The sequence below is a fragment of the Fundulus heteroclitus genome, unplaced genomic scaffold, assembly GCF_011125445.2.
Source record: "Fundulus heteroclitus isolate FHET01 unplaced genomic scaffold, MU-UCD_Fhet_4.1 scaffold_53, whole genome shotgun sequence".
Lineage (NCBI taxonomy): Eukaryota > Metazoa > Chordata > Actinopteri > Cyprinodontiformes > Fundulidae > Fundulus > Fundulus heteroclitus.
The window spans coordinates 1,806,210-1,833,935 of record NW_023396956.1 but is presented as its reverse complement, the minus strand read 5'-3'; the positions used below and the strand labels follow the sequence as shown (position 1 = coordinate 1,833,935).

General features: G+C 46.9%; 2 protein-coding genes across 2 annotated transcripts in view; both read right to left on the bottom strand.

Moving 5' to 3' along the window:
- Positions 1 to 27,726, bottom strand: part of ttn.2 (titin, tandem duplicate 2) — a 212,363-nt gene that overhangs the window by 174,192 nt on the left and 10,445 nt on the right. The window contains 32 exon segments of the mRNA XM_036132592.1: positions 2,325 to 2,375; positions 6,367 to 6,555; positions 7,465 to 7,590; positions 7,679 to 7,963; positions 8,126 to 8,357; positions 8,446 to 8,614; positions 8,707 to 8,851; positions 8,934 to 9,194; positions 9,333 to 9,593; positions 11,823 to 12,083; positions 12,176 to 12,439; positions 12,541 to 12,801; positions 14,229 to 14,489; positions 14,574 to 14,837; positions 14,919 to 15,191; positions 15,291 to 15,557; positions 15,634 to 15,915; positions 16,002 to 17,698; positions 17,775 to 17,943; positions 18,033 to 18,197; positions 18,283 to 18,515; positions 19,082 to 19,323; positions 20,517 to 20,744; positions 20,825 to 20,973; positions 21,941 to 22,083; positions 22,155 to 22,346; positions 22,424 to 22,493; positions 23,790 to 24,048; positions 24,363 to 24,422; positions 24,638 to 24,874; positions 26,968 to 27,081; positions 27,247 to 27,516. Of these exon segments, the coding sequence (XP_035988485.1) occupies positions 2,325 to 2,375; positions 6,367 to 6,555; positions 7,465 to 7,590; positions 7,679 to 7,963; positions 8,126 to 8,357; positions 8,446 to 8,614; positions 8,707 to 8,851; positions 8,934 to 9,194; positions 9,333 to 9,593; positions 11,823 to 12,083; positions 12,176 to 12,439; positions 12,541 to 12,801; positions 14,229 to 14,489; positions 14,574 to 14,837; positions 14,919 to 15,191; positions 15,291 to 15,557; positions 15,634 to 15,915; positions 16,002 to 17,698; positions 17,775 to 17,943; positions 18,033 to 18,197; positions 18,283 to 18,515; positions 19,082 to 19,323; positions 20,517 to 20,744; positions 20,825 to 20,973; positions 21,941 to 22,083; positions 22,155 to 22,346; positions 22,424 to 22,493; positions 23,790 to 24,048; positions 24,363 to 24,422; positions 24,638 to 24,874; positions 26,968 to 27,081; positions 27,247 to 27,516 (8,080 nt within the window).
- On the bottom strand, positions 2,393 to 4,937 carry LOC110366802 (muscle M-line assembly protein unc-89). Its single transcript, XM_021309968.2, has 2 exons — positions 4,367 to 4,937; positions 2,393 to 2,827 (listed from the first exon to the last, which is right to left on the bottom strand). The coding sequence occupies exons 1-2, from the start codon at positions 4,578 to 4,580 to the stop codon at positions 2,481 to 2,483; spliced, it is 561 nt and encodes a 186-aa protein (XP_021165643.2). The 5' UTR covers positions 4,581 to 4,937; the 3' UTR covers positions 2,393 to 2,480.

Here is a 27,726-nt window from a genome sequence, read left to right as displayed (position 1 = left end):
GTCTCGTTCGAGGCTGAGAAGGTTCCCTGCCTGAGCTCTTCTCACCCTGGTCCAGCGGTCGGCTGAAGTGCTGGACGTCGGGCAGAGAGGCCGGCTTCACCCTCAGCCTCTCCACGTACTCTGCGTAGCTCGACTCGCTGGCGACTGACTCCGCCTCGAACTCAGAGGACGACATGGTGGAGATAGAAAGCCTCTTCTTCTGCTTCACTGCTTTCTGCAGGGTCGTCAGCTTTGCTCTCACTTCGTTGTGGAGGCTTTCGGTGTCACTGAACCTGTCGCTGTACCTGTCGCTGCACCTGTCGCTGAACTTATCACTGTACCTGGCCCCGGTGCGCCGGTCGCAGTAGATATCACTGAACCTGTCATTGAAACGCTCGGACCTGTCAAACATGGGGGGAGGGGACGGCGCGCGCTCAGAGGCGGTCTCCAAACGTTTGGATTCCTTCCCTGTTTGCTTGTCTAAGGAACCTGTACTAGATCTGAAGTACACCGTGCGCACCAGAGCGCTCTTGGATCGGGACCTCCCCTGGTGGACTTTGGACATCTTGTCGAATGGAGACCCTACACACCTGAGATCAACCCTGAACTTCCTCTCCTTCCTCTGCTCCGCCAAGCTGTCTACGCTCTCGTGGGCCTTGGCAGAGCGCCGGACAAAGCCCAGATAGTTGGCGGACTGCTCTTCCCTGAGCGAAACCAAAAGCGATGCTGTGGACTCGGCAGAACCCTCAGAGTTTAACGCCATCACCTTATAACTGCCAGAATCCTTTTCCCTGATGCTATCGATAACGAGACATGTCGTGTGCATGTGCATCCTGCTGTCGGTACAGATCCGACGCCTGCGCTCTTTAGGGATAGATCTGTTGTTATGAAACCAAAGAATAGTCGGCACAGGACAAGCTATCAGTTTACACTTTAACTCCACCGCTTCTCCTTCCAGGACCGACAGGAACTTGAGCTTCTTGGTGAAGGATGGCTTGATGTTCTCCGTCCAGGAGCTGATTGACGAGGTTCTGCTGGAGCAGCGGTTAGCCGACACCAAGCCGTGATCGAGGAAGTCCTCGGTGTCGGAGAAGGCTCCGCGGAGCTGTCGGGTGCCGCTGAGCTCGGTGACGCTGCGCGCCTCTTCGCTGCTGTGGTACAGCAGCTCTGCAAACAGAAACAGACGACAGTCAGAACGACACGAGCTCCAGGGGTAAAGAGACAGAAAGGATGATCTTTAATGGAAATATTAAATGCATGCTGGGAGTCACAATGCCATAAAAAATAATTTCACTCACCATATTTGTTCGAATAAACGCAAGACTTGATTCTTTTTATTAGAAACCTGCAGGAAGTTTTGATCCTTCGTCTGTGGAAATTTCTTCAAAACATAAATTATTTTATTATTGTTCAAACATGTCGGCCAACATTTGCTTGTTTTCGTTCTGATGGTTGCGTCTTTGCTAGAATGTTCCTTACCTGACTTGCAGACAGGAGAATAAACGCCCTTTCTAATCCTTAACATGAAATGAATGAAGCTCAAGCTCTCCAATACGGATTTTTGATTTCAGGACATTTAAAAAAAATGAAGCTGTAGAATTGGGTGAGAAGGCGTTTATTCGAACTAATATAGTTTGACTGGTGTTATTTTGGAAGCAAACCACAGGAATCACATCCCACTATCTGCAAGCCAGGCTAGGACATATTCTGCAGGAAGAAGGTATCAGTCCCAGATGCAGAAGATCTCCATATCTTTTAAAGGGCAGTTCAAGTCTTCAAAAGAGCTTTAAAAGATACACATCCTGTGCCTTTGTCTTGGAAATATCAGAGGAACCTTCATGCCAAAATGACTTTCTGGATGCAAAGTCTTTAAAAACTGGAACAAGCAAGTTCTATCAGTGCTGTCCTGGAGGAAACCACGGGATACCGTCAAAATAAAAGAGCATGTACAATGATACAAACAGGTATTTTTCCGTTTCAACACATAAATATGACATGCAACTTTGGAAGATAACAGATTTCTTAAAGGGACAGTTCAACATTTGACGTGTTTCCCAGCTGTAAGCGCAGTCTGTGGATGCATGACGACTCTGATCCAACCAACCCATACAGCATGCATCTGCACATCAAGTCTCTCATCAGGACCGTCACAGCTTCGCCGCAAGAAGAACATCTCAGAACCCCAGCTTGGATCAGAGTTAGCTGCTGCCAGACAGACTGCTTTTACAGCGAGAAGTCGGAGGATATAAGCGGGAGCTGGGTCAAACTGTCCCTTTTGCATTGAACCGTCTTCTCGGGTGTGATCACGGTAATCGTGTGTGATCTGGCCAGAGGCGAAGTCTTACCTTTAACTTCTTCTTCAAACGTGGCTTCGATCTGCTCCCTCACAAGAGTTACTGTGGAGGAAGGAGATGACATCGGTTAACCGTTTATCTGTTAGCTTCTCAACTTAACACATCTGTCATATTTCTCATAGTTTGGGCGAAGACAAAAGGAATTCATCAAAACATTATGGCCATGTGCACATAATCAGGGTTTGGTGCCAACACGCTTAGAACCTCTGAAGGTGTGCTTTGGTTTCTATTTGTCCTGCAGGAAAAACTGTTTTTATCGTGACTGTTGGATATGGTGCTGCTTATGCAGCTCAAACTGTGATGGGACTGTGTATTATGAAACATTCCTGTCAGAAGCAGAATTAATATCTTCACCAGTTTCAGCTCCAGCAGCTCATCTACTGGATCAGACATGGACCGACCTTTGCTGCACACCTGCACCCATGGTTCACCACTGTTCCTAGCTCGGTTTGTGCTCCTAGGCTTGGCCCTTTGTCTTTTGTCTAAAACGTCAACTTTGAGGAAAAACATTTACCATTTTACCATTTCCATTTTAATAATCTATGTAATTCACTTCACCTGTCAGTCCAAAAAAGTTTTAAACAAACAAAACAACTGGACTTTTTTTCCGAAGTTTGAAGACGTTTCTCTTCCTATCCAGAAAACTTTCTCAATTCAAATGTATGGAGTAGTGTGGAGTTCCAAGCTTTATATTGTTGCCCAACAAAGGCCTTGTAATGGCTTAGATAACATGCATATTGAACCCAAACAGGTCCACTCCCTTAATAATGGGGAGTCGTTAGGGTCGTTACTGGCCTGTCTTACAGGAGCGATGTTCTGATCTCCTGCATGGAGGTGAGGATTGAGGTGATGATTGGAAGAAATCAACCTGATTGCTGCGTTGTAAGTCTTTGAGTGTTGGAACCTGGTGCTACGCCTGTTCAGTGTATATTCTCGACACTGTAGCTTGAAACTAACAATCTGCCTGTGATTTCATATCAGAAAGCAACCAAACTGTAACTCTGAGGTCACATGATGTTTTTTTCAGTATAAAATTCAAGTGATTAAAAATACCACAGGATAGTCGGATAGTATAAACATGACGGTTTGGTAAACAGAAATTGCAAAAAGGGTGTGTCTCAAACATCAGCAACTGCAAAGCTTTTTCAAAAACAAACCAAACAACTGAAGCGGAAATCCCGTCTCAAACGAGGGAATACAAGCAATGAGGAAGAAGGGACTCGTGTCCAGCAAGGAGGACTGAAAGATGGGAAAAGTTTCTGAAATGTTATCAGAACGACAGAAAAAGAGACATGAAGATGCCTTCATCTGGAGGAAGGATGAACAACCAGGTTAAATGTGTGAGTTTTACTGTGCAGAAGGAAAAGGGAGGAGGAAGAAGGAGGGCGGCGGTGAAAATCCAGGATTCAAACAAACGGGGGAATTTGTGAAAAAAGAGGGTCGGCTTTGTGATGTTAGTCAGAGCTGAAGATTGTTTGAGGGATGTCCCGATAATTTTAAACGTTTTAGAGGTTTACCGATCAATCTGCCAAAGATTCAATCAGCCAATTGTCTCTTAATTGGGTCTGATTGGTGATTTATTTAATTAGAAAAGTCCACTGGTTTCCTAATTAAATTAGAAATATATCCATCAGTTATTTGTAAGTAAGTAGCTGTTTAATAAATATCTGACAACATTTAGGGGACATGTGCTTTGGGGGATAAATGGGAATAATCTTTTAATTTAGTTGTAATATTCAGACTTAGATTTGATAAATTTGTTTTAAGATGTTTACAAAGACCTGAATAACGTCCAGCTTGTGCCTAGAAGCCAGTTTCATGTCTTCATGACTGATTCTGTTTTCAGACACTCTGGGAGTTTGAATATTAATAATATTTTTGCGGTTCCCTGTCACTGATCCAGTCTGGTTCGGGACATCCTCTCAGACTATTTTTTTTATTTTTATTTTTTAAGAGGAGTGAATTAATCCTGAAGCAAGAAAACCGTGAAGGTTTAGAGGGAGTCTGGCTGCAAAGCGACATCCAGGTGTTACCTTCTTCCTCTCTGGTAACAGTGAGGCCGGCCGAGCATGCGGCCTCCCCGGCGCGATTGGCCGCCCGGCAGGTGTACTGCCCGGCGTGCTCGGGGAAAGCGTCCACTATGATGAGCGTGGCGACGTTGGTCACCTCATCGAAGTGGAACACCACGTTCTTGGAGGGTTGGACCGGCTGCCGGTTGTGGAACCAGCGTATTTCCGGCCTCGGCATGCCGGACACGCACGCGTGAAAACGGGCCACTTCCCCATGCGTAACTGTGCAGCTCCTGATTGGCTGGAGGAAAACCGGCTTTTGGCCGACTGGTTTCTTTAGGCTGGTGGAGACGTGCCACTGAGGCTCAGTGGGACCGCTCACTGCTTGGGTTTGGCCTGAAAGGAAGCAGGTTCAGCAGTGGTTCTTTATTTGAAGTTTCTATCCTACTGACATGGATCCAAAGAGCCGACAGCTACTTTAAAAAACAAACATAGACCCAGGATCAGAATCCAAATCAGGATTCAATTAAAAGAAATAATCTGGTTCTGTTCCAACCTTAGATGAACAACTCCTGATATTTACACAAAAACTGAACCAAAAGCCCATCTGTGCTGCTTCTGCAGGATCTATGAGGGCATAAAGCAGGAGCTGCTCAATTAATGTACTAATCAGAATTAAAATAGAGAAACAGCTGCTGTAGTCTAGGAAGCTAAAAAAAGATGTTTTCAAAAATTTTAAAGGTGCCTTGACATCATTGTATAGTTGATATTGCTGCAAATGTAAATGATCAAAGAATGTCATAAAAAAATAACGTCCCTCCTCAGTTAAAGGGTTCATTAATATGATATGCGGCTCTACCAAGCTGACTTCGCTCTGATTGGCAACAACCATATTTTGAAAACTGATCAAACTCCTCTCTCCTCTTGTTATAAATCAATATCGTGGTTTTATGGCAGGTGGAGCGTTTATGGTGCAGGATGTTGGACAGGCGAGGCCAAGCTGACCGAAAGCTTTAACCTGCCGGTGCGACTTAACACAGTGGGACGAAATAAATAAATAGCCCAAAGCTAGCGCGACTCACAGCTGGAGGGCAGGAGGGGAGGGGGAAGGTTGTTTGCTTAATGGTGTGCTCTGATTGGAGAATATGAATTACGTAGAAATATAACCCGTTTTCTGATTTGACTGTTTTTGAGCAAAGCAACAAAGCTGACTGTCTCTGAGCCGGTCCTTTGGTACCCGCTCCTGACATTGACTCAGCCTCATCAGTGCACAACAGATCATATTATACCCCCAAAACCTCAGAAATGTTGTTGTCATGGCCCCTGTAAATGTTCGTCCTTCTGCTGTGGCAAAGCTAAATGACTATTGGAAGCAAAAACCCAAGGAGCTGCATGATTGACTCTCCAGGAATTCAGTTTTTAGTATAAATCTCATGACGAGATCATTTAAAGCCAAATTAACAAATATGGCAGCAGGACTTGATGCACAGCACCATGTTGGGAGAAACCCAAATCCAACATATCAGCACAAAGCACCTCAGCCATCAAATCATGCTAGCTAGGCAGATGATTTGGGTTGCAAGGACACATCCAAACCCAGACCCTAATGGGACTGGGATGCTGGAGTTGAGCCCTAAGGTTTCTGCTGAAACCTGAAGCAATGTTGGAAAGAAGAGTGGACCAAGATTCCTCAAAAACAAGCTGACAGGCAGATAAAGTCAGACAGAAATGGCTGCTGAGTGTTAGCTGAAGGTGTTTCTGCCAGCTGCCAGATCATGGGTTCAACTCACACAGACATCTCTAAGTTTTTATTTAGCTTTTGTTATATTACACGTATTTATACTTTAACACCGACTGAATAGCAAGGATGTTATAATATTATGTCCTGAAAACATTAGAAATTAGGAAAATACAGCTTCTTAATCTATTTCAGTTTTTTCCTTTTATCCAATGGAGTTTTCTCTGTGATAGACATACATGTAGCATTTGTAGCTTTAATCCCTCCATGTTGATGAGAAACTCACCATCCAGTGTGAGAGTGGCGGAGCAGGACACTTTCCCAGCGTTGTTTGTGGCCACGCAGGTGTATTCACCCTCGTCCTCCTGGTAAACTCTGGGGATTTCCAGCTGACAGCTGTCATCAAACTGAGACATCCTGAAGAAATCCGACTGCTTGATCTCCTTCTCCTTGTGGAACCAGCTGATCTTCACATCTGGACCAGGGGAACCATAGTTTTTAGGTTTAGGGCCATAACACTGACCTTTAAAGCATGAAATATCAGTGATATCTGTTATGTGGCACAACAGATTTCAGACTGTTTTTCCATCAGAGACATTTCTATCGTCTGTCCCAGATTTCCTCAGATCACCTGCAGCTGCCGCAGATTCTGCGGTTCTCACCTTACTTTACCTCTCCACCATCTTAGAAACAAAAAAGCACCATGTTCCAATATTTGTGCTATCTGGGCGGCAGGTAGACTCTTGATTTGAATTGTACCTTCCAGAGTTTTCCTTCAGATTTTCACTTTTAAACTGGGATCCCCCAAGGGTGCGTGTTTGGGCCCCATTGTTTCTACACATCACCGATACGCAGATGACACTGTCATATTGTTGTTTCGCCATGTGAAAGTACCCTTTCATAACAGCTTTGGCTAAGACTGATGGATCTGTGACTGATTTCCATCACATTTTCCCTGTATTCTTTCTCTGGGCTACTCTGGCTAGGTTACATAAGTAGAAAGTTGTGAGTTTGCTTTCAGTTTTTGCAAACCACATATTAAAATTTTCTTGATGAAAACCCTATACACTGTTTTGCCTACTGATCTGCACATTGTTTTCTGAATGTGTGAAGTAGACAAGTCTCATTTCTTGGCATTGTTACACCATGTTACACCATAGCTACATAAAACAGATTTGAGTCTCGGTCCAGATGGTTGAACGAGGCACCAAAATGTATTAGAGCAGAGATGTCCCTGTCTACCTCCAAGACTCATCTTTCATACTTCATAGCCATTCACAAATCCATGAAGACCTTAACTATTCTACTATACAACTCCTCTGGACTCCTAATTTTTAAATTTCAGGTTTGTTGAGTGTAGATTTAAAAAACAACAACTTCATACCATCTCCACGGACTCTGCACTGGAAGTGAGCAGATTCTCCCTCTCTGGCTGAGGTGTCGGAGATAGGCGAGATAATGACGGGTGGAGCGATGGGGGCAGCAGAGTCTGGAGAGACCACTTCTGACACTGCAGCACACAAACCTGTATCAGGATACATCCTCTATATTTGCTTTCATGCATTTCTCTGCTCGTCAGGCAGGACGTCCTGGCTTACCTTCTACATTGAGTGTGGCAGTGCTGGTGGCCGTGCCGTAGTCATTCCTGGCTTCGCAGTTGTAGATGGCGGCATCCTCGGGGAATACTTCGATTAGAAGCAGCGTGTGCTCGTTGCCGTCGTGCAAGAACTTGCACTTGAAGCCCGGTGACAGAGCCTGGGAGTTTTTGTACCAGGAGACCTGTGGTTGGGGAACGCCGCTTACTTCCACGGAGAAGCGAGCCGGCTTTCCTGCCTCAACCGACTGGGGCTCCATGTGTCGGAGGATCTGAGGAGGCTCCGGGACTGAAAGATAAAATGTTTAGTTAAGGAGGACGAGTCTAGAGGAGATTTGTTTATAGATATCAGAAAAGTTTTCCTCCGCCTGTTCATTGATTCCTTTTCTGACCAGACAGGCAGCTCTGTTGGGGTTTTGTCTCAAGTGCAAAGATGTTCTTCTGGACTTACTGTTAACTCTGAGGTGCATGGTGCTCCTGTTCTTGCCAGCGATGAAGGTGTACTCCCCAGCATCGCTCCTGTAGGTCTCAGAGATGGTGAGGCGGTGCAGCTTCCTGATAACGGCATAGCTGAACCTCTCCTCCACAGAGAACTGGATCTCCACGCCATTCCTGAGCCAGCGACCTTCTACGTCGTCCTCATTCACCTCAAACTCAAAGGTTGCTCTGTGCTTCTCGAGAACCTGTAGAAGGTGAGGGGAAGGTTTAAATTACTCAAGAAAACAACATTTATCTTGTTCTTGCTGGTCTAGAGTTATAAAACTATCCCACCGTGATCTGCCGCTCAGCAGGTTCAGCGATCCGGACATCACGACCCTCTACGGTCAGCTGGGCCTTGGAGACGCTGGATCCGGCCACCACTGAATACTCTCCAGCATCTGACATGCGAACTGTCTGGATCATCAGACGATGGACGTACTTCTCAGCTGTCACTACATACCTGTGAAGTAAGCAATGGAGATGACTTCAAGCTGATTGTAACTTTGAAAGCTTCTGTTAGAGTAGACTTAAGAAGTTTAATCATAGACAGACCTTTCCTCAGATAAGTCCAGCTCCTGGCCGTCCTTCATCCACATCACCAGGCTGTTCGGCTCAGAAATTTCACACTCAAAAATCGCCTTCTTCTTCTCAGTTACCTTTATGTCTTTAATCTTCTTGGTGAACTCAATGACACGAGCTGAGAACACGAGAGATGTCAGTTTAAGTTACATCCTGAACAGGAAAAAAAGCACATTGACCACCAAGGAATGGTTTGTTACCTTCAACAAAGAGGTTAGCAGCGGTAGCAGCAGAGCCTGCCACAAACTGGTACTCTCCTCCGTCTCCAAAGTGAACGTTTCGGATAGTAAGTGAATGTGTGAGCTGCTTGCTGCGGACTTGACATCTGTCCGACGATTTGACCTCAACGCCGTTCTTCAGCCATTTGTAGCTGATGCCTTCATAGTTGACGGTGACCTCAAAGGTAATGGTGTCTCTCTCCTGAGCGTTCAGGTCATTTAGCATAGAGGTGATCAGGACGGCTGGACGGATGAAACATACATTTAAAAAACATTCAATGACGTGTGGACATTGTTATTATTACTATATTTATTGAAAATAGTTTAAATTTCTAATGAGAAATGCATGAGTGAGGGTTAAATCGTGTTTGACGGTCTTACGGTTGACGGTAAGTGTTGCTGAAACTCTGTCGTTTCCGCAGATGAAGGTGTACTCTGCAGAGTCGTCCCTGCTGGTGTTCATGATCTTCAGCTGGTGAAGCTTTCCCTGAACCACGATCCTGAACTTCTCGCTCATCTCGATCTCCACGCCGTTTTTGAGCCAGGTGGAGGGAACATTGAAGTGAGAAATTTCACACTCAAACGTGGCCACCTGAGTCTCAGGGACCTCCACACTCTCCATAGGTTTGGTGACACAAAGGGCTGAAGGGGAGAAATTGTAACACAATGATGACCAAATTACGAATAATTAAACACAAACTGCAACACAGAAACAGTTCTCCTGAGAGTCTTGGTTCTCAGAGCCAAGGCTCTTCTCAGAAGAACTTTTCATTCTGGTAAGTCCGTTTTCCTGGTTCTGTTGGATCTGACTGCAGCCAAAGACCCACAGAAGGTATCTTCATCCGATTTAATAAAAACGACTGCTACTGAAAGAATACTTTTCTGGCAGTTTAGATAAGTACCCTTTCATAATGTTCCAATTAGTTGTGGTGTACCTCAAGGCTCCTCCTTTGTTCCCATTCTCTTCTTGGTAAAAAAAATCTCACTTTTTTGGTGCTTTTTTTTAAAAGAGTAAATTATTACCTCACACTGTATGCTGATGACATACAGATTTATCTGCTTATCCCAACAAACAGCAATATATTTATTTTTAGGTTTTATAAATCATCTTAAAGATGTGTGATCAAACAGAAGGAAAATGAATCTCCACACTATTAAAAGAATAGTGGTATAAAGTCATTAGGTTGAGATTGTCACCCAGATTAACAGAAATGCTTTCAGTCTGCTTTTAACTGTGGGCAGAATAAAGAGCGTGGCTTATGTTTTTTTTTAAGTAATGTGACTTTGTGACAGTAACACAAACCTATATCGCACCATGTGACCTGTTGTCACTTAAAGCACCTGCTGGTAGTTCAAAACCCAGCAGCCCGCCTGTTAAGAAAGAAAAAATGGTGTGATCGCAAGACACCTTCTTAAAATGTCCTTCACTCTATTTTAAGTATAACTTATTTCTAGTGTCTTTAGAGGGCTGTTATCGCCTTACTTGAGTGAAATTTCACACCCTCACACTCACAGCACCAGGGTTCACAGATCAAGGGCTTCTGGATATTTTTGGGTCCAGGCAAAAAAACAGATGTGGCAGAGCTTTTTTAGCGGTAGTTTTTTAATTAGCATGCATAGTCATTGACAGTCCTTCCAGACTTCTAGTTAATTGATTTTTTTTAACATTTGATGACCTTTTTATTGTTTGCTGTTGCTTAAGTGATTGCTGATTTACTGATTTTGGATTGATATCTTCTACAGTACACAGTATTAGTCCGCCGTGACTGTTTAATTGAGCTCTAATAGCATTTAGACTTAAGTTGATTTTAATGTTTATTAAATATACACTTATTGACAAAAAAAACTGTTAGGCACCCAGAGGGAATGGTCTGATTTGGATGTAAAGTGGTCCACATGCATACCAACAATGGCCACAAGAGATCACCACCAGCGGCACCTTGAGTATTATCAGGCAGTTACCAAAGCATGCGCCAGTCAGTCAAACCACTGAGAGTCAGAGGATGCCTTATAAATACTTTAGACAGCATTAGCTTTGGCCCAACGTAGGAGCCAATGAGATGATGAGGGTACCCACACACTTTATAAAGCTCTGGAAAGACCGAACCAAGAGGGGATCCTCGTTTTCTGTGAAGTCCATGATCATCTGCACCGGACAAGAGTACAGAACTCTTTACAAACACCCAGTGTCGTCCTGCACAGTGGTCTCAAGGACAGAGGTCAGCCAGGATACCCGTTTCCCTTTCCACATGTGGCTGGCATTAACACCAAAGCAAAGAGGACTGTGTTTGGAGCGGTGTCTGATGATGAATGGTATCATAATCACAGTTCTGGATCTCCAAGGAGGACAATGGTGAGTGAGTATAGTGGCACCATGGAGAGAGGACCAATCCTGCCAAAGAGACACACTGGCGATACTTCCAGGTGTCATGGTGTGGAGAGCATAGGGTCTGGTTCAGGTTAACTCTAGTTGTGATTGTAACATCCTGCGCCTGAACAGTTGAAACATCTGCTGGCCGTCTTGGTGCAGGAGAGGACATAAAGAGCTAGGAGGCTTCTCTGTATCCAATCACTGCCCGTTTCCAGACAGTTTCTTTTGCACCACTCCGTCTGGGGGCTCAACCTTTTTTTGCTCAAGTGTATTTATATTTTACTTTTATCCTTGAATTATAAAAATAAAAAATATAAGTTCCTTTCCCCGACATCCTCATAGCTAAGCTAACTTTCTACAAAACACAAACAAAAACGGACATAATTTTAGAGGAGAAAAGAAAAAAAAAACATTGTAGAGTAAATGTAGTTTATATCACTTTCTTTATTGAAAGTTTTTCCTTCTTAATAACTCATGACAGGGTGTTCAGTGTTGCGTACCCTCTACAGTAAGCATGGCGCTGCACTGCAGGTGTCCGACCACGGCCGTGTACTCTCCTGCGTTGCTGCTGTCGACGTTCTGCAGGATCAGTTTGTGAGCTTTCCTCTCCGACAGAATCTTGCACTTCTCGCTTGACTTCAGCTCGGCGCCTTTGAACATCCACCTGACGGGGACGTTGTCGTGTGACAGGCTCAACTCGAAGGAGGCGGTGCCGTCCAGAAGTGACTTCACGTCCTTAATCTTCTTGACAATCTTGATTGCTGCAGAGATCGATGACGACATTGGTTATTAAGCGGGAGGAGAAACCTGGTAGGCCGTGCTGTTTGAAGGGACGGATGGTTCTGATACTCACTCTCTACGTTGAGTCTGGCGTTGGCGGACAGTTTTCCCAGTTTGAAGGAATAAACCGTCTCGTCCTGTGTGTTGCAGTCCTTCACCTTCAGGGTCTGGATCGTTCCCTCAGAGGTGATCTCAAACTTGCTGCTGTTCTGCAGTTCCACTCCGTTCCTGATCCACTGGGATCCTTTCACGTCCGGGTGGGTGAGCTCCAGTGAGAACACGGCCTCCTGGGTCTCTGTCACTGTCTGGTTCCTCAAAGTCTTCTTGATCTTCACCGCTGCAGACAAAAACCCAACAGGAACACATTTATTTATCTTTCACTGCGGGTTTGGATGGGTCTTGTGCCGTGACCGGACTTAAAAGGCAGCTGCCACTCACCCTCAACCTTGAGGTTGGCGCTGGTTTTGGAGTTGGCCACCTGGTAGGTGTACTCGCCGACATCCTGTGGTCTGGTGATGACGAGGATGAGGCGTCTGACGGCCCCATCCACCTCGCTCACAACGTTGTCGTTGAAGTCCACGGCCTGACCGTCCTTCAGCCACTTGCCCTCGGCGTCGGCGTTGGCCACTTCACACTCAAACTCAGCCGTCTGAGACTCGGCCACCGTCACGTCCGTCAGGGGTCGTGTGATGGCTCCCCCTGGTGTTTGCATCAAGAAACAGCTGTTACTGAGCAGAATGCCCCCCAACCCCCGCCTCTGTAAATACTTTGAGTTGATATCCAGTTGAAATCAGATATTTACATTTAACCTATAAAAAGACAGATAACCTAATAGTGTCCTGTTTTGGGTAAGTTAAGGTGACCAAAGTTATCTCTGGTAGCTAAATACCAGAAAAGAAGATTAGGAGAATTGTGTCAAAGATTTTTTTGTTTCCTGGAGATACATGTGTTTTGGTTTAAAATGTGCTCATCAACTCCAGGAGAAAAGCAAAACCTGAAAAGCCCTTCTGAGAGGAAGACGCCATCACTGCCAAAAGAACATTAAAAGCCAGAGGAAGAGCTTAATTTTTGGAGACATGTTCTGCTATCTGATGAAAATATAGGTTAAGATGTACGCCAGTTTAAAAACATGATGCCAGTCTTAATGAACGCAGGTGGCAGCATCATGTTGTTGGAGTGTTTTACGGCAGGAAGGACCTTTGTTCTCCACCAGATCGATGAGATCTTTAGATTAGAGATTAGAGAAATTATGTTGTAATGTTGTAGCAGGATCTCAGGACATGAGCCAGGAGGTTAAAGCCCAGGCGCAGATGCGTCCTCCAAATGGACAACGACCCAAAGAATACCTCCAAATTAGTTACAAACGGCCTTAGGGATAACTAAGTCCATGTTTGGAAAGGAGCCATCACTAAATCCTGATTTCAGTCCCATATGACAGACGTTTTCAAACGTTTCGTGGCCAGAGACGCCTTAGCAGCGGTAAAATTTTCCAAAGACCCATTTAGATTCCTCATGCTGATAGTTTTTCTTAAAGAACCTTTTGTACTGTTAAATACATTAGTTTTTAAAATTATTTATATATATATATATATATATATATATATATATATATATATATATATATATATATATAAATACACATAATATTAGAGATTTGGTGTTACATCATTCTCGATGTAACTGTTGTCATACTTCCTAATTTTAGCTGATTTGGTGGACGGAGTTAAATATTCATCCTCCTCAGGCCCAACAACATGCGTTTCACGGACCCCCAACCCGCGGTCTGGGGACCCATGGGGGTCCGGGGACCCCAGTTTGAGGGCCGCTGCTATATGAGCTTTCATGAACACAGATGAGAAGGTGAGTGTGATTAAAGTGGTCTACAAAACCTGAGTCAGCTAAACCAGTTCTGTGAGGATGAATGGGCAGAAATTAAAGGATAATTTTGGGGAATATTAAAGAAACTAAAGACTCTTGCTCTCACTTAGCAAATATAAACAGTTCTGGTAATCCTAGCTGACCTGAAGCAGGGAAGGTTTGTTTTACGGCCAGCATGTAGATATCTGGTTTCATCTGTAAATCGGTTAAAGTCGTTGACTGAACCCTCTAATAACTTCAGGTTTTACCGGAGACGGTGAGCTGAGCGCTGGAGGTCTTCTCTCCAGCGTGGAACATGTACTGGCCCTCCTCGTCCTTCATGGTGTCGAACACTATCAGGGAGTGAGCGGTTCCCTTGGACTCCATCTTGTACTTGGCTCCAGCCTTCAGCTGCTGGTTCCTGAAGGTCCAGACCGGGTCGATCCCAGGATGTGAAACCTCCACGCTGAAGGTGACGTTCTGGGACTCGGAGCACACCTTGTCCTCCATGTGCTTCACGATACGGACCTCTGCGAGATCAACACAGTTACGACGTGGGACTGGATCTGATAAAAACAGATTCGCTGAAACTGAGAACATCGACTCTCGCTCACGTTCAACGGTCAGGTTGCAGCTGGTCTCCACCTTGCCGACCACCAGCTTGTAGCGACCTTCGTCAGAAGCGAAGGTCCTGGTGAAGACCAGGCGCTGCTTGGCGCCCTTCGCCACGGCCTGGACTCGGTCACTGGGCATCAGCAGCTTGTCGTTGTGGTACCATTTGACAGAGCTGATGTCCTGGGCTGAGATCTTAGACTCCAGCACGGCCTTTGTGCCTTCGGTGGAGGACACGTCCTTCAGTGGCACCACGATGTCGATGGCTTCAAAGAAACACAGAGTAAGGACCAAATGGACCGAGGTGGACTCATGCGTTTATCTCCATGTGGGATCACAGCGCTTACTTTGGACGTTGAGTTTGGCCGAGGTGGAGATGTCGTGAGTCGGAACCACGAAGGAGTAGGACGCGGCGTCGTCTCTGCTGACGTTCTCCACCAGCAGTTTGTGAACCTGCTTGTCGATGACGATGTGGACGCGGTCGGTGGCGGAGACCGCCTGGCCGTTCTTCAGCCAGGCTCCTTCGACGTTCTCCTGGGAGAAGCGGACCTCCAGCTGAGCAATGTCCCCCTCACATATGGTGAGGTCAGTCAGTGGCTGCATCAGGGTCACGGGGCGCACTGAATGGAGAAACATCCACAAACGTTCATCAGCTACAGATCCTGCACTGGAAGGGGAACCTGGTGGCATCACAAACATCTTTTTAAAAAAGAGCTTACGTTTCATTTTTAGTGAGGCGCTGGACCTCAGATCTCCGCACACAAAGGTGTACTTCCCCTGGTCTTCCTTCCTGACGTCCTTGACAGAAAGGTTGTGTCGTCCTCGGCGGGACGACATGACGTATTTGCTGCTGGGAGAGAGCTCCTTCTCTCCGAAGAACCAGGTTCCCTCAGCATCTTCCCTGGACACCTCGACCTCAAACTCTCCAGCGTAGCTCTCTGGTACCTCGATGTTCTCCAGGTGTTTGACGAGCTCCAGAGCAGCACCTGAGGAGCAGAGGAACGTCTTGAGCTGCTTTACACACAGACGTGATTATCTGAAATGGGATTTCGGAGTAAATACCTTCGACGTAAAGCTTAGCATCGGTCCTGACGGTTTCGTCGTCTATGACGGCGCAGGAGTATTCTGCATCGTCGCTCATTTCAATCATCAGCACCGACAGGAAGTGGACCTTTCTGTCGGAGTGCATGCGGTATTTGTCTCCTGAGGAAATCTCGACATTATTCTTCAGCCATTTAACTTTGACGAAGGGTTCGTTGGTTTCACATTCAAAGGTCACCATGGTGTCCTTCTCATTGGCACTAAGGTCTGCCAGGCTCTGGGTGAAACTAATGGCCGTCTTGCCTGGATGAAAAAAAACTAAAATTAGACTCTGACATCAGGAGACAAAGAGTAGGAAGGTTAGATAAAGACTTTTTATGAGACTCTACCTTGGACGAGAAGGAAGGCGTGGCTTGAGGACTCTCCAGCGACGTTCATGGCCTTCACCATGATGCTAGCAGAGTCCTCTGCTGTGACATCTAGGATCACCAGTTCACACACGTTGTCCTCGGGCCAGTACCAGTAAATGCGGTCCGATTTTTCCAGCAGGATACCATTCTTGAACCACTGGCACTCGGGTTCTGGTCTACCTACAACTCTGAGTCTGAAACGGACCTCGTCCTTTGGAGAGACCGTCTTGCTTTCAATGCGCTCCAGGATATGCGGGGCCTCCATGCTGGGGGACAGCTGGATCCTCTCTGGTTTGATGGTGGGGATGGTGACTTTGCCCTGCTCCTCCAGCCTCTTCCTCTCGGCCTCTTCCATCTCCTTCATGCGATGGAGCAGCTCATCTTTAGTCTTTTTCAACAGATCTTCATAGGAGTCGTCCCTCTTGCGAGACTTGAACTCCACCGCAGATATGGACTCGTAGAAACCCTCCTCCGTCCTGCGCTTGAACTTGCTCTTCAGCTCCTCGGTCTCCTCGGAGGTCTTCTCGTGAACGATTCTCTGAGCCTTACGCAGCTTAACCACTTCCCTGTCCTGCGCGACCTCGCCGGGTCGGTCCACTTTGACAACGTCGAACCCGATTCTGCCGGAGTCGTGTGAGACCTCGGCAGCCTTGGGCTCAGGAGCGCGACGCAGGACTGCTCTGAAGTCCTCTCGCTGTTGGATCTCCAGCTTCACGGTGTGCTCCGTTGTGCCTAAAGGATTGTCTGCAACGACTCTGACTTCCCCCGAGTCGTAGGACTTGACGTCAACGATCTCGAGGTAGTAAATACCATCGTAGCGCAGTCTGTACCTCTTGCTTTTGCGGATGAGTTGTCCGTTGAGGTACCAGTTAACCTTTGGGGCCGGGTAGCCGGTCACTCTGCAGCGGAACCGAGCGATGTCCCCTTCCAGCACCCTCGCTGGTTCTGGAAGCAAGACGATGTCAGGTTTAGTCTTTTCTGACTCTTCGTCGAGGCTGACTCCTGCAGGTCCTCCCTCGTGAGCGAAGCGCTCGATCTCGTCCATCCGGTACGCTCCCTTCCTGCCCTCAGGAAGCTGCGACTCCTCGACCAGGCCCTTCTCGTCCTTGACGATCAGGGTGGCCGAGGTCTGGTCGACTCCAAACTTGTTGCTGGCTCTGCAGGTGACCACTCCGCTGTCTCTGGCGTAGGCGACTTCGTAGTCCAGGCTGCAGTAGCCGAACTCGTTGACCATGCGGAGCCTGTTGGCCGCGGCCAGAGGCTTGCCGTCATGCAGCCACTCCACCATCATGGTGGGGTCTCCGATGGGAGTCAGCCTGCACTCGAAGTGCGCAGGACCGAAACGCTTCATCCTGATGGAGGTGAGCTTCTTCTTGAACAGCGGTTTCTGCTGCTTCTCCTTGTCATAAAGGTCACCTTCCTCCCACTGGTCCTGGCCGTAGCGCATGTGGAGAGGCTCCAGCTCAGGAGCTGCGATCTCCTTGGCTTTGTAGGTTCCTTTGGGAATTACGAGCCTCCGCTCAGCTTGAGGGGCAACGTGGTCCATCTCCACATTGACTCTGCAGCGGGTGGTGTCTCTGCCGGCCTTGTTGATGGCCGTGGCGGTGTACCAGGCACTGTCTGAGCCACCGGCTGAAGGGATCTGGAATTTGGCCTCTCCTTTGGTTCCCTCAATCCTGCAAAAAGCAACCAAGTTAGCCGAGGCACTAATAAAGTTAAGGAGAAAAGCTGCTGTGGTTACAGTGGAGAGACCTGATGTGCGGGTGCTTTTGAGGGGAAATGATGTCACTGTTTTTCAGCCAAACGATGTCTGGCAGGGGGTTTCCGATGGCTCTGACAGCCAGTTCCACCAGCGTGCCCTGCTTCACGGTGATGTTCTTCAGTTTCTCCACAAACTGAGGTCTGGATACGCTTTCTCTGGCTGCGGATCCCAGGACAACACGGCAGTTAATGATGAGCCTCTCAAGGTGCCTGCAGGTCGAACACCCTGCGATGAAACCCCAGACTTACCTTCAACAGACAGAGTTACGGACACGGAGGTCCGTCCACCTCGGTTCTGAGCGACGACGGTCCATTCCCCAGAGTCTTTTGGCACCGCTGGGACGATGATCAGCGACTGAGTGCCGTCCTCCTTAATCACTATCTTGTGGGTGAAGTCGTTGACGATCTGTTGCCCTGAAAGGAAGAAGGAACATATTTTTCTAGAGGCTGAAGAACCAAATAAGGAGCTACACAACATATTTAACTCTGTTTCTCCTACCGTTATGGAACCAGTAGGTCTCAGGCATCGGCCTGCCTACAACCTTCAGGTCAAACCTGGCAGTTTGACCCTCGCAGCATTTTATAGAGGAAGGCTTCAGGACAAACACCGGCTTGTAAAGTCTTTCCAGGTGAGCTTCGTCGGTCTCTTCCAGGCGGCGAGCCGGAGAGCGACCAGGGGAACGGCTGGATGAGCGACCGGGCGAGCGGCTCAGAGAGCGAGGCGATGTGGATCTGAAGAGAAGGAGCGCCGTAGCACCAGTCAGGCTTTAACCCAAAGTTTACAGCATTCAGGGCAGCAGAGCTTTCACATTCCCAGTGTTTGGTGTTTCTTTGTAGACTGAAGGAAACTTCCAACCAGCGTCCGAAATTAACTTCCTGATTCACCAGCCAAGTTGGCCGGTAGACGTAAAAATCAACTGGCCAAGCATATTTTTTACAGGCCAAAATATCAATTCTGACTCCTGCTAGATATCTGCACATAATCCCGCTACGTCATTAGCCTGAGCTAAACGGCAGCTGTTAGCAAAGGAACATGACGTAGTTGCTGGCGTTCTCGCGTCACACGTGCGCGTTTGTTGTCATACAAACTGACAGCAGAGGAACGTAAAGAAGCCTCCGCCCAAATGACAGAAAAACCTGATTTATTTGGTGCAAACATTTACTCGCCATGTGGCAGCTAGCCCTCTGGAATTTACTCGTATTTGGCGTTTGGTAAGTGTTAATTTCGGACCCAGCTGCCAGCCCTGCAGCGTAGATCGCTGCTCATGGCGTCAGTTTATCTCTGGTTTAACACTGACCTGATCCTCTGCATGGATGGCTGGGGCGTGTATCTGGGAGGCGTTACTCCTCCAGAAGGCTCCACATAGAGCTTCCCCGAGCTGACGGCGTTCCCCTTCATGTTGGAGGCGAAGGCGGTGTACACGCCCTCGTCCTCGGGTTGGACCACAGACAGACGGAGGCTGGCCCGTCCGTCCTGAAGGACCTCCATCTGGTACCGGCCACCGGGCCTGATGCGCTGGCCGTCTTTGTACCACACAATCTGCAGAGGGTTTTTATGAATGGCTATAAATTTACAGTACAGAGTCCTACAGATAACACATTTAAAAGGCTAGGCAAATTTATCTGTATAGCACATTTCAGTACAAAGACAACGCAAAGTGTTTTACATGATTGAAATATAGGAAAATAAAAGTAAGCTGGAATAAAATGTACAAGAAATTAAACAAAATAAAACATGGGAGAATAGAAACTAAAAGCAAATATTAACAGTTGGACTACAAACTTAAACTAATGATGTTTCAGTAAAACAGTTTAACTAGAACAGTTAAAATCCTAAACAAATGTGTTTTTAATCTTGATTTAAAGGAACTCAGGCTTTCAGCACTTTTCCAGTTTTCTGGGAGTTTGTTCCAGATCAGTGGAGCATAGGAACTAAATGCTGCTTCTCCATGTCCGGTGTATAGTTCTGGTTCTGGTTCTGCAGAGCAGGCTGCAGCCAGAAGACCTGAGTGGTCTGGAGGGTTGATGCCCTGATAACAAGTCTGTGATGGATTTAGGTGCTAATTCAGGGATTTATAGACTAACAGAAGGATTTTAAAGTCTATTCTCTGAGATACAGGGAGCCATGGAAGGACTTCAGAACCGGGTCCATGTTCTCTACGTTCTTAGTCTTAGTGAGGACTTCAGAACCGGGTCCATGTTCTCTACGTTCTTAGTCTTAGTGAGGACTTCAGAACCGGGTCCATGTTCTCTACGTTCTTAGTCTTAGTGAGGACTTCAGAACCGGGTCCATGTTCTCTACGTTCTTAGTCTTAGTGGAAGGACTTTAGAACCGGGTCCATGTTCTCTACGTTCTTAGTCTTAGTGGAAGGACTTTAGAACCGGGTCCATGTTCTCTACGTTCTTAGTCTTAGTGAGGACTTCAGAACCGGGTCCATGTTCTCTACGTTCTTAGTCTTAGTGAGGACTTCAGAACCGGGTCCATGTTCTCTACGTTCTTAGTCTTAGTGAGGACTTCAGAACCGGGTCCATGTTCTCTACGTTCTTAGTCTTAGTGAGGACTTCAGAACCGGGTCCATGTTCTCTACGTTCTTAGTCTTAGTGAGGACTTCAGAACCGGGTCCATGTTCTCTACGTTCTTAGTCTTAGTGAGGACTTCAGAACTGGGTCCATGTTCTCTAGGTCTGATCTGAACTCTATGTTGCAGAGACACATTAAAGAACAGTTCTTCACCTTTGGCAGTGGTGTTCCAGACGTCCTGCAGTGGAACGTGACGCCCATTCCCTCCATGATCCGGTAGCTCTTCACCGGCGTGTCGAAGGCCGGCTGCAGCGCCTCTTCCTCGGCGACAGTCACCATCAGCTCTCCGTCCTCGGTCACCAACTCTCTGTAGGTGATCCTCAAGATGCGGATCTCGATCTCCTGGATGATCCTCTCCTCAAAGGCAGAAATCAGGAACTCCTGCGAGACAAACGGCAGACGGTTGAGGCTGAGGCGGACGGCGGATCCCGTAAGGTGACAGAGCTGCAGGCGACGGTTACCGTCTCTGAGACGAAGCTCATGGGGGTCGTCACCCGCCGCTGTTCAAACTCGTACTGAGTGACGACCGGCGGGGGTTCCTGGATCACGGTGGTGGTCACTTCTGTTTTATACGTCACGTCTTGCTGCTTCATGTAGGCTTCGTATTGTTCTGAGGGCAGAAAGACGGTGAGAGGCCGCTCCAACAGAGACATACAGGACTGTCTCAGAAAATTAGAATATTGTGATAAAGTTCTTTATTTTCTGTAATGCAATTAAAAAACATGAAATGTCATACATTCTGGATTCATTACAAATCAGCTGAAATATCGCAAGCCTTTTATTGTTTTAATATCGCTGATTATGGCGTACAGCTGAAGAAAACTCAAATATCCTATCTCAAAATATGAGAATACTTCCTCAGACCAAGTAAAAAAAAAATTATAACAGCAAAACAAAATGAAACATTTGAAAATGTCCATTAATGCACTCAGTACTTGGTTGGGAATCCTTTTGCACAGATTACTGCATCAATGCGGCGTGGCATGGAGGCAATCAGCCTGTGGCATTGCTGAGGTGTTATGGATGCCCAGGATGCTTCAATAGCGGCCTTTAGCTCATTTGCATTGTTGGCTCTGGTGTCTTTCAGCTTCTTCTTCACAATAGCCCACAAATTCTCTATGGGGTTCAGGTCAGGGGAATTGGCAGGCCAATCAAGGACAGTAATGCCATGGTCAGTTCACCAGTTACTGGGAGAATCTGATGTCGTCTCTTAACCACTACCATACTTGTGATTTAGTTTACTGAACCAAGCTGAGTGTTTTTCAAGGCTCAGGAAACCCTGCAGTGTTTCCAGTTAATTAGACGATTCAAGTGATTAGTTGAATAGCCTACTAGTATACTTTTTCACCATATTCTAATATTTTGAGATAGGATATTTGGGTTTCTTCAGCTGTACGCCATAATCAGCGATATTAAAACAATAAAAGGCTTGCGATATTTCAGTTGATTTGTAATGAATCCAGAATGTATGACATTTCATGTTTTTTAATTGCATTACAGAAAATAAAGAACTTTATCACAATATTCTAATTTTCTGAGACAGTCCTGTAGAGAGCCAGAGCAGAGGAGGCGGATACCTTCATCCAGCAGGATGGCGGAGGCCGACGCCTCCCCGAGAGGATTCTTGGCGAAGACGGAGTACTCTCCTGCGTCATCAGCGAAGGTCATGGAGATCTCCAGTCTGCATTCTCCCGTCTCCTTCTTGTAGGCGACTTTGTATCTGCCAGGAAAGAATGAGGTGCGTCACGCTCTCTGATCCAGGACCATCTTCAGACTGAGCGGGGGGGGTACCTGTATCCGGTGGTGAGCGGGACGCCGCTCTTCTTCCAGATGATGTGAGGTTTGGGGTTTCCTGTGATCTGACACTCGAACACGACACTTCCTCCCTCCACCAGCTTCTGGGGAGTGGGCTTCTTGATGAAGAAGGGGGCGGCAGCGTCTCCTGCGCTCGCCTCGGTCTGCTCCCTCACGTCGGCAGCGGCGCTGTGGAGAGGCAGCGGCAGCGTTTAACCTCGGCTCAGAGGCCGCAGCCGCTCTGGGGTTGGAGGTTTGAAACTCACGTTTTGGTTTGTGTGATCCCAGTTTCTGTGACGGTCACCATCTCCTCTCTGCTCTCGATTTCCTCTGAAACTGCAACACAGTCAGAGGCAACATTAGTGGTTTATCTGGAGCGTTTAACCCTCTTTAATTGTTTTGTCCATTCAGCTTTTAGTCTCTCTCACCAATTTAAAAAGCGTCCGCTTGGGGTAAAATAACCAAGGGTTCATATTTTTTAATTTTTTTGCTTGAAACTGAACTACAAGCAGTTTCAAGCAATCTATTCCTGCAACATTATTTTGCATGTTTTAGTCAATAATCAGACTCTACTGCAGGGGTGTCAAACTCATTTCAATTTAGGGCCACTTTGGCATCATGAAGTCATTAAAAGGGGAGCGGTTGCACATTTATAAACGATACTTTTCATTTCATAATATCATTCCAGTTCACATAGAAGTATAAAAAAACGCACAGTAATATAAAAGTAGCAACCTTAGGCCCAGTTTATACAGTTTATCTGCAAAAAAAGTTGATATTGGGGCGAGTTACACTTACAGGAGGCACAGTTTTAGCCACTTTATACACTTTAAAAGGAAATATGCCTCTACTTTATGACATGAAGTGCCTTTTTTTGGCTCTTGAGGGCCGGATTATTTACCTTGACGGGCCTTGAGTTTGACACCTGTGCTCTACTGGATATTAAATAAACCAAAGAAAAACGTTTTAGACTCACTGGCTGCATAGACGAATATACTTCTTTACATATTTGACTCAAAACAATTTCAATTAGTTTTTCGGTGATTTAATGTCACAGATCGGAAAGTGGAAGATAATATTGGAGTGTAATAAAAAAATCTGTTTAATTTAATCTCAGTGAACAAATTAGCGTAAGGTTATTAAACATGAAACACGCTGTAAAGCACAGCCATCACCATCCCTATGGTGAAACATGGCGGTGGAAGTATAATGCTGTGGGGAGGATTTACCTCCGGAGGGTCGGGAAGCTGCAGGCAGCTAAATGCAGCGCAGTCCTGGAAGAAAACCTCTTCTAGACTGGCTAACACTAAATACAACACAGCAAACCTAAATAAGAACGGTTCGGTTCAAAGCCTATGCAGATGTTAGGATGGCCTAGTCAAAGCCCAGACTCAAACCTAACTGAGCTTCTGTGGTAAGACTTGAAAAGTTGATATTCAGACACTCTCCTTCCAATCTGATATATTTTGAAGTCAAGAATGAGCAAAAACGTTTACCTCTAAATGTGCAAAGCAGGTAGACACACTAAAAAGACTTTAATATATGTTTTTAGGATTCTGTCGTGTAAAATCCTTTTAAAGTACATTAAATTGTGTGGTAAAATGTTAAAAGAATCAGGTTTGCGCGTGTCACCTTTAACGAGCAGGTAGCAGGAGGTGCTGATGGTTCCGGCCTCGTTGGTGGCGGTGCAGGTGAAGCGGCCGCTGTCTTCGGCGAACGCCTCGCGGATCATCATCCGGGCGTAGCCGCTCTCGTAGCTGATCTGGAAGTCGATAGAGCTCTCGATCTTGTAGTCCTCCCTGAACCACATGATGACGGGGGCGGGCTGACCGCCGATCTGACACTCCAGGGTCACCGACTCGCCCTCAGTCACCGTCAGGTTCTTCAGGCCCTGAAACCAAACCCAGAAAAAACATTCACCTGCCTGGTTCTGCTCATTTTTATTACAGTCATGATTTGTTTGAGGCCTGAATTATTGTCTGCCATTCCTAACGGGCTCTCCGCCCTCCAGAAAAGGAGGGAATCACCATGGTAACTAGTATCAGCCAGTATTAATATTTAGCCCCTGAATAACTCATCATTCTTTTTAAACCCTCATTTAAAACCTACTAAGTGGCAGCTGATGAAAAGGCAGCAGAGATTGGCGTAAAGTTTAAAGAATCATGGGGTTTTATCTTGAAAGGAGAGAAACAGGAAGTCACTCACGGCCATGATGGTGGGCGGGACCGCCGGCTCCTGGGTTCTCATCGGCACAGCGACCGCCTCCTGGAAAGACACCACAGCGGTTAGAGAACAACGTGAGCTGAGGGGTTCTGGGAGGCTGGAGCTGGTTAGCAGAGGTAAACAGAACCACGGTCTGGAGGAGGAAGGAGGGACTAGGGGAGGAGTCTTCATGAAGGGTGGCGTGTGATTGGCTGCTGTGTTAAGGTGCAGAGAGGGACTGAGGTAAGAGTTAAAGAGGACATTGGTGAAGGACCAACCTGAGGCTCCCAGTCCTCAAACTCCTCCTCACACACAGCATAAGCCCCGCCCTCTATCTGCCTCTGATATCTGATGTCCTTAAACGGCGGCGGGGGGGCCTCCAGGGTCACTCTGGCCTCCACCGCCGACCTGCGGGACGGACTGGGAGACTTGACGGGTTTGATGATCTTCCTGGTCGCAGAGGGGGAGGACAGCTCTTTGTGCAGAGCGGCGATGGCCGAGCCGGTGATGGACACCTGAACCGGCCAATCAGAGCAGGGATAAACACCATGATCAAGAGTAAACAGGAAGTCCGCGTTCGGCTGAGGATTAGTGAGTGAAGACGGGGATGGAGACGCTGGGTGAAGGTCAGAAACTAAGAAATCACTGAGAGGAGGCGGCAGGCAGCCGGGGGGGATGAAAATAATCTACAACACCATGCAAAAGTTTTCACACCCCTTAAACCTTTTCATCACGTCGTATTTTATTGTAGTTTTATGTGACAGTTAACAAAAAAGTGCATAATTGTAAAGTGGAAGACAATTTTAGATGGATTTTAAAGATGAGGCAAATAAAAGTCTGACAACTGTTGAGTCTATTTCTATTTATCCACTTTAAAATATTATTTTAAATAACATGCAAGATGCTACACATGACGGTGAGCGCACTGTCGCTGTTTTAAAGCATGGTGACGGCAGCATGGTGCTGCGGGGAAGTTTCTCTCTTCAGCAGGGACAGAAAAGCCGGTCGCAGTTGATGGGAAGATAGATGGAGCTGAATCCAGGACCTGCTAGAGGCTGCAGAAGACCAGAAGAACATCCACACCAAGCTACAATGTGAGGGTTCAGATCTGAGCATGTTTGTGTTAGGATGGCCTAGTCAAAGTCCAGACCCCCACCAAACGAAGAACCTCAGGGAAGACCTGAAAGTCAACATAAAGAGACGCTCTGGATCCAATCTGGTTGAACTTGAGCTGTTTAGCAAACGGAGCGAAGACACAATAAAGAAGTAGAAATAGCTGCAAACGGTGGTCCTGGCATCATTCTCTCTACACTTCACAATTATGCATCACTTTGTGTTTGTCTACAACATAAAATCCTAATAAAATACACTCAAGTTTGGCGACAGAACGTGAAACGGTTTCAAGGGGTTAAAGATAGTCCTGCGAGACCTCGGATCAGGAAAAGATGAAGCAGCAAATACACAGAGAAGACGGGGGTTACTGAGTTTCCTTAAACTTCTGTTTCAGCTGAAAACTCAAGACGTTTGGTCCTTATTTCTGTTTGTCGTTTCCAAACCTTTCTGCATTCCCGGCTGCAACACATTCTCAAATGGGGAGAAGCGATCCAGGATTATAAAACAGGATTTTAGGAATTGATTTTCCAGCAGACAATTTGAAACGCGTGAGGAGCAAAGATCTTGAGTGGGTCCACAGTTTAACAGCATTAAACAGGTGGGAAACAACGATCCTCAAAGTAAGATTAAGATGAATTTGCATGTTTTCTGCCTCCGCTGACCAAAACGTCATCACAAGGAGTCTGGAGGAATTTCAGGGAGCGAGCCTAAGACCCATAGAGACACATGGACAAGGGATTCCTTTAGGGGAAAATTCACAGAAGAAGAAAAGAACGCCTTAGATTTATTAATATTCCGGGTCTCTGTTGAAACAAATGGAGCAAAAAGGTAAAATCAGCCATTCCCTGCAGCTCAATCAGAACTCATGTCAGCGCTAATTACCACTATTTTCCACGTCTCAACATGGGGTAAAACCACATGATGCAGAAACTCCCACGTCAGGGTTGAGGAAGAAGAGGAAGAAGAGGGAGCAGCAGCGACCGGCCTGCAGGCCTCAGCGGTCCTCAGACGATGTTGGAGAGTTTAGCAACCAGAAGTGGGACAGTATCCATCTCTACATCTTAGGATGTGTTTGAAGCTCTTTGTGGCGTTGTAGCCTTAACGACAGCACAGCTGTTACGTGTTTGGAGGAGATCAGGTGAGAAAACGTGTTGCAGCCTTATTGCAGGAATGGATGGATAACGAGCAGAACAAAACGGATCCTGGTATAAAACCGTCCAGAAGTAAAAGTATTTCCATGTTTTTCCAGGATCTTCTGACTCATGAAGGTTAAAGAAGTGACGTGATGTGGAAGAACTAGACGAGCTAAAGGTGAAGAGGGACGGGGATCAGGTTGGAGCCGACGGCTGAGTTGGAGACCGGGTTTAGGATGGAGAGTGAGGAGGGAACGAAGTGGACCACAGCAGTTACAGATGTGTGATTGTTAAAGGTGACATGGAGGTTCTGGGTCGGCGACGGGGGGGTGGGGGGGGGGTACTGCAGCCGAACCTCTTACCTCGCGGCTCGGGTCGTGTTTAGGGACGGAAACTTTAGAGACCGTGAAATGCGGGACTGTGGACGCGGCGGTGCCAGAGTCCACGTGGGAGGAGACCTCAGTTGTCCTCTGAATCTGGAGTGACCAACACACGAGCTGTTAAGGAGAGTCCCAAACGATCAGAATTCATCTAACAGGCATTCAGTCGAGCCTTCGGACCTGCTGGACCTGCTGGACCTGCTGGACCTGCTGGACCTTCTGGATCTGCTGGACCTGCTGGACCTGCTGGACCTGCTGGACCTTCTGGACCTGCTGGATCTTCTGGATCTGCTGAATCTGCTGGACCTTCTCCTTCTGTTCTTTGACCGCAGCAGCTTCAGCAGGAGGCGTTTCTGTGACAACCAGGTGTTTTTCTGCCACCGCTGCGGCCTGCTGCTTCACCTCCTCCTCCTCCTCCTCCTCTTCCTCCCCGGCCCAGCCGCCCTCCTCGTGCGCAGGCAGCCGAACACGAGCGAGGTCGACGGCGGCCATCACGGTGGCGACTGCCTCGGCTTTTTTCTCGCCCCCGGCCTGAAGGTACAACAAGCGGCAGACAGAACTCAGGGAGGCCGACAGGAGAAGAGGAAGGTCAGCGGCGTTAGGGGGAAGCTTCACGGCGGGGGAAGGCGAGGAGACGGACACACCTTTATACCTTTATACCTGTTCCTGCACCTGAGTTTCTACAATCTGAGAGAAAGTAAACGGTCTTCCTGAAACTGCTTAAATGAGCCCGATCATCAT

What these genes read in the sequence shown, in the direction of transcription:
- LOC110366802 (XM_021309968.2), bottom strand. Translation starts at nt 4,580, where the DNA reads ATGCCGAGGCCGGAAATACGCTGGTTCCACAACCGGCAGCCGGTCCAA. An exon ending in TGTTACCAGAGAGGAAGAAG is followed by an intron (nt 2,828 to 4,366) that starts GTAACACCTGGA and finishes TTTTCCTCAAAG; the next exon opens with TTGACGTTTTAGACAAAAGA.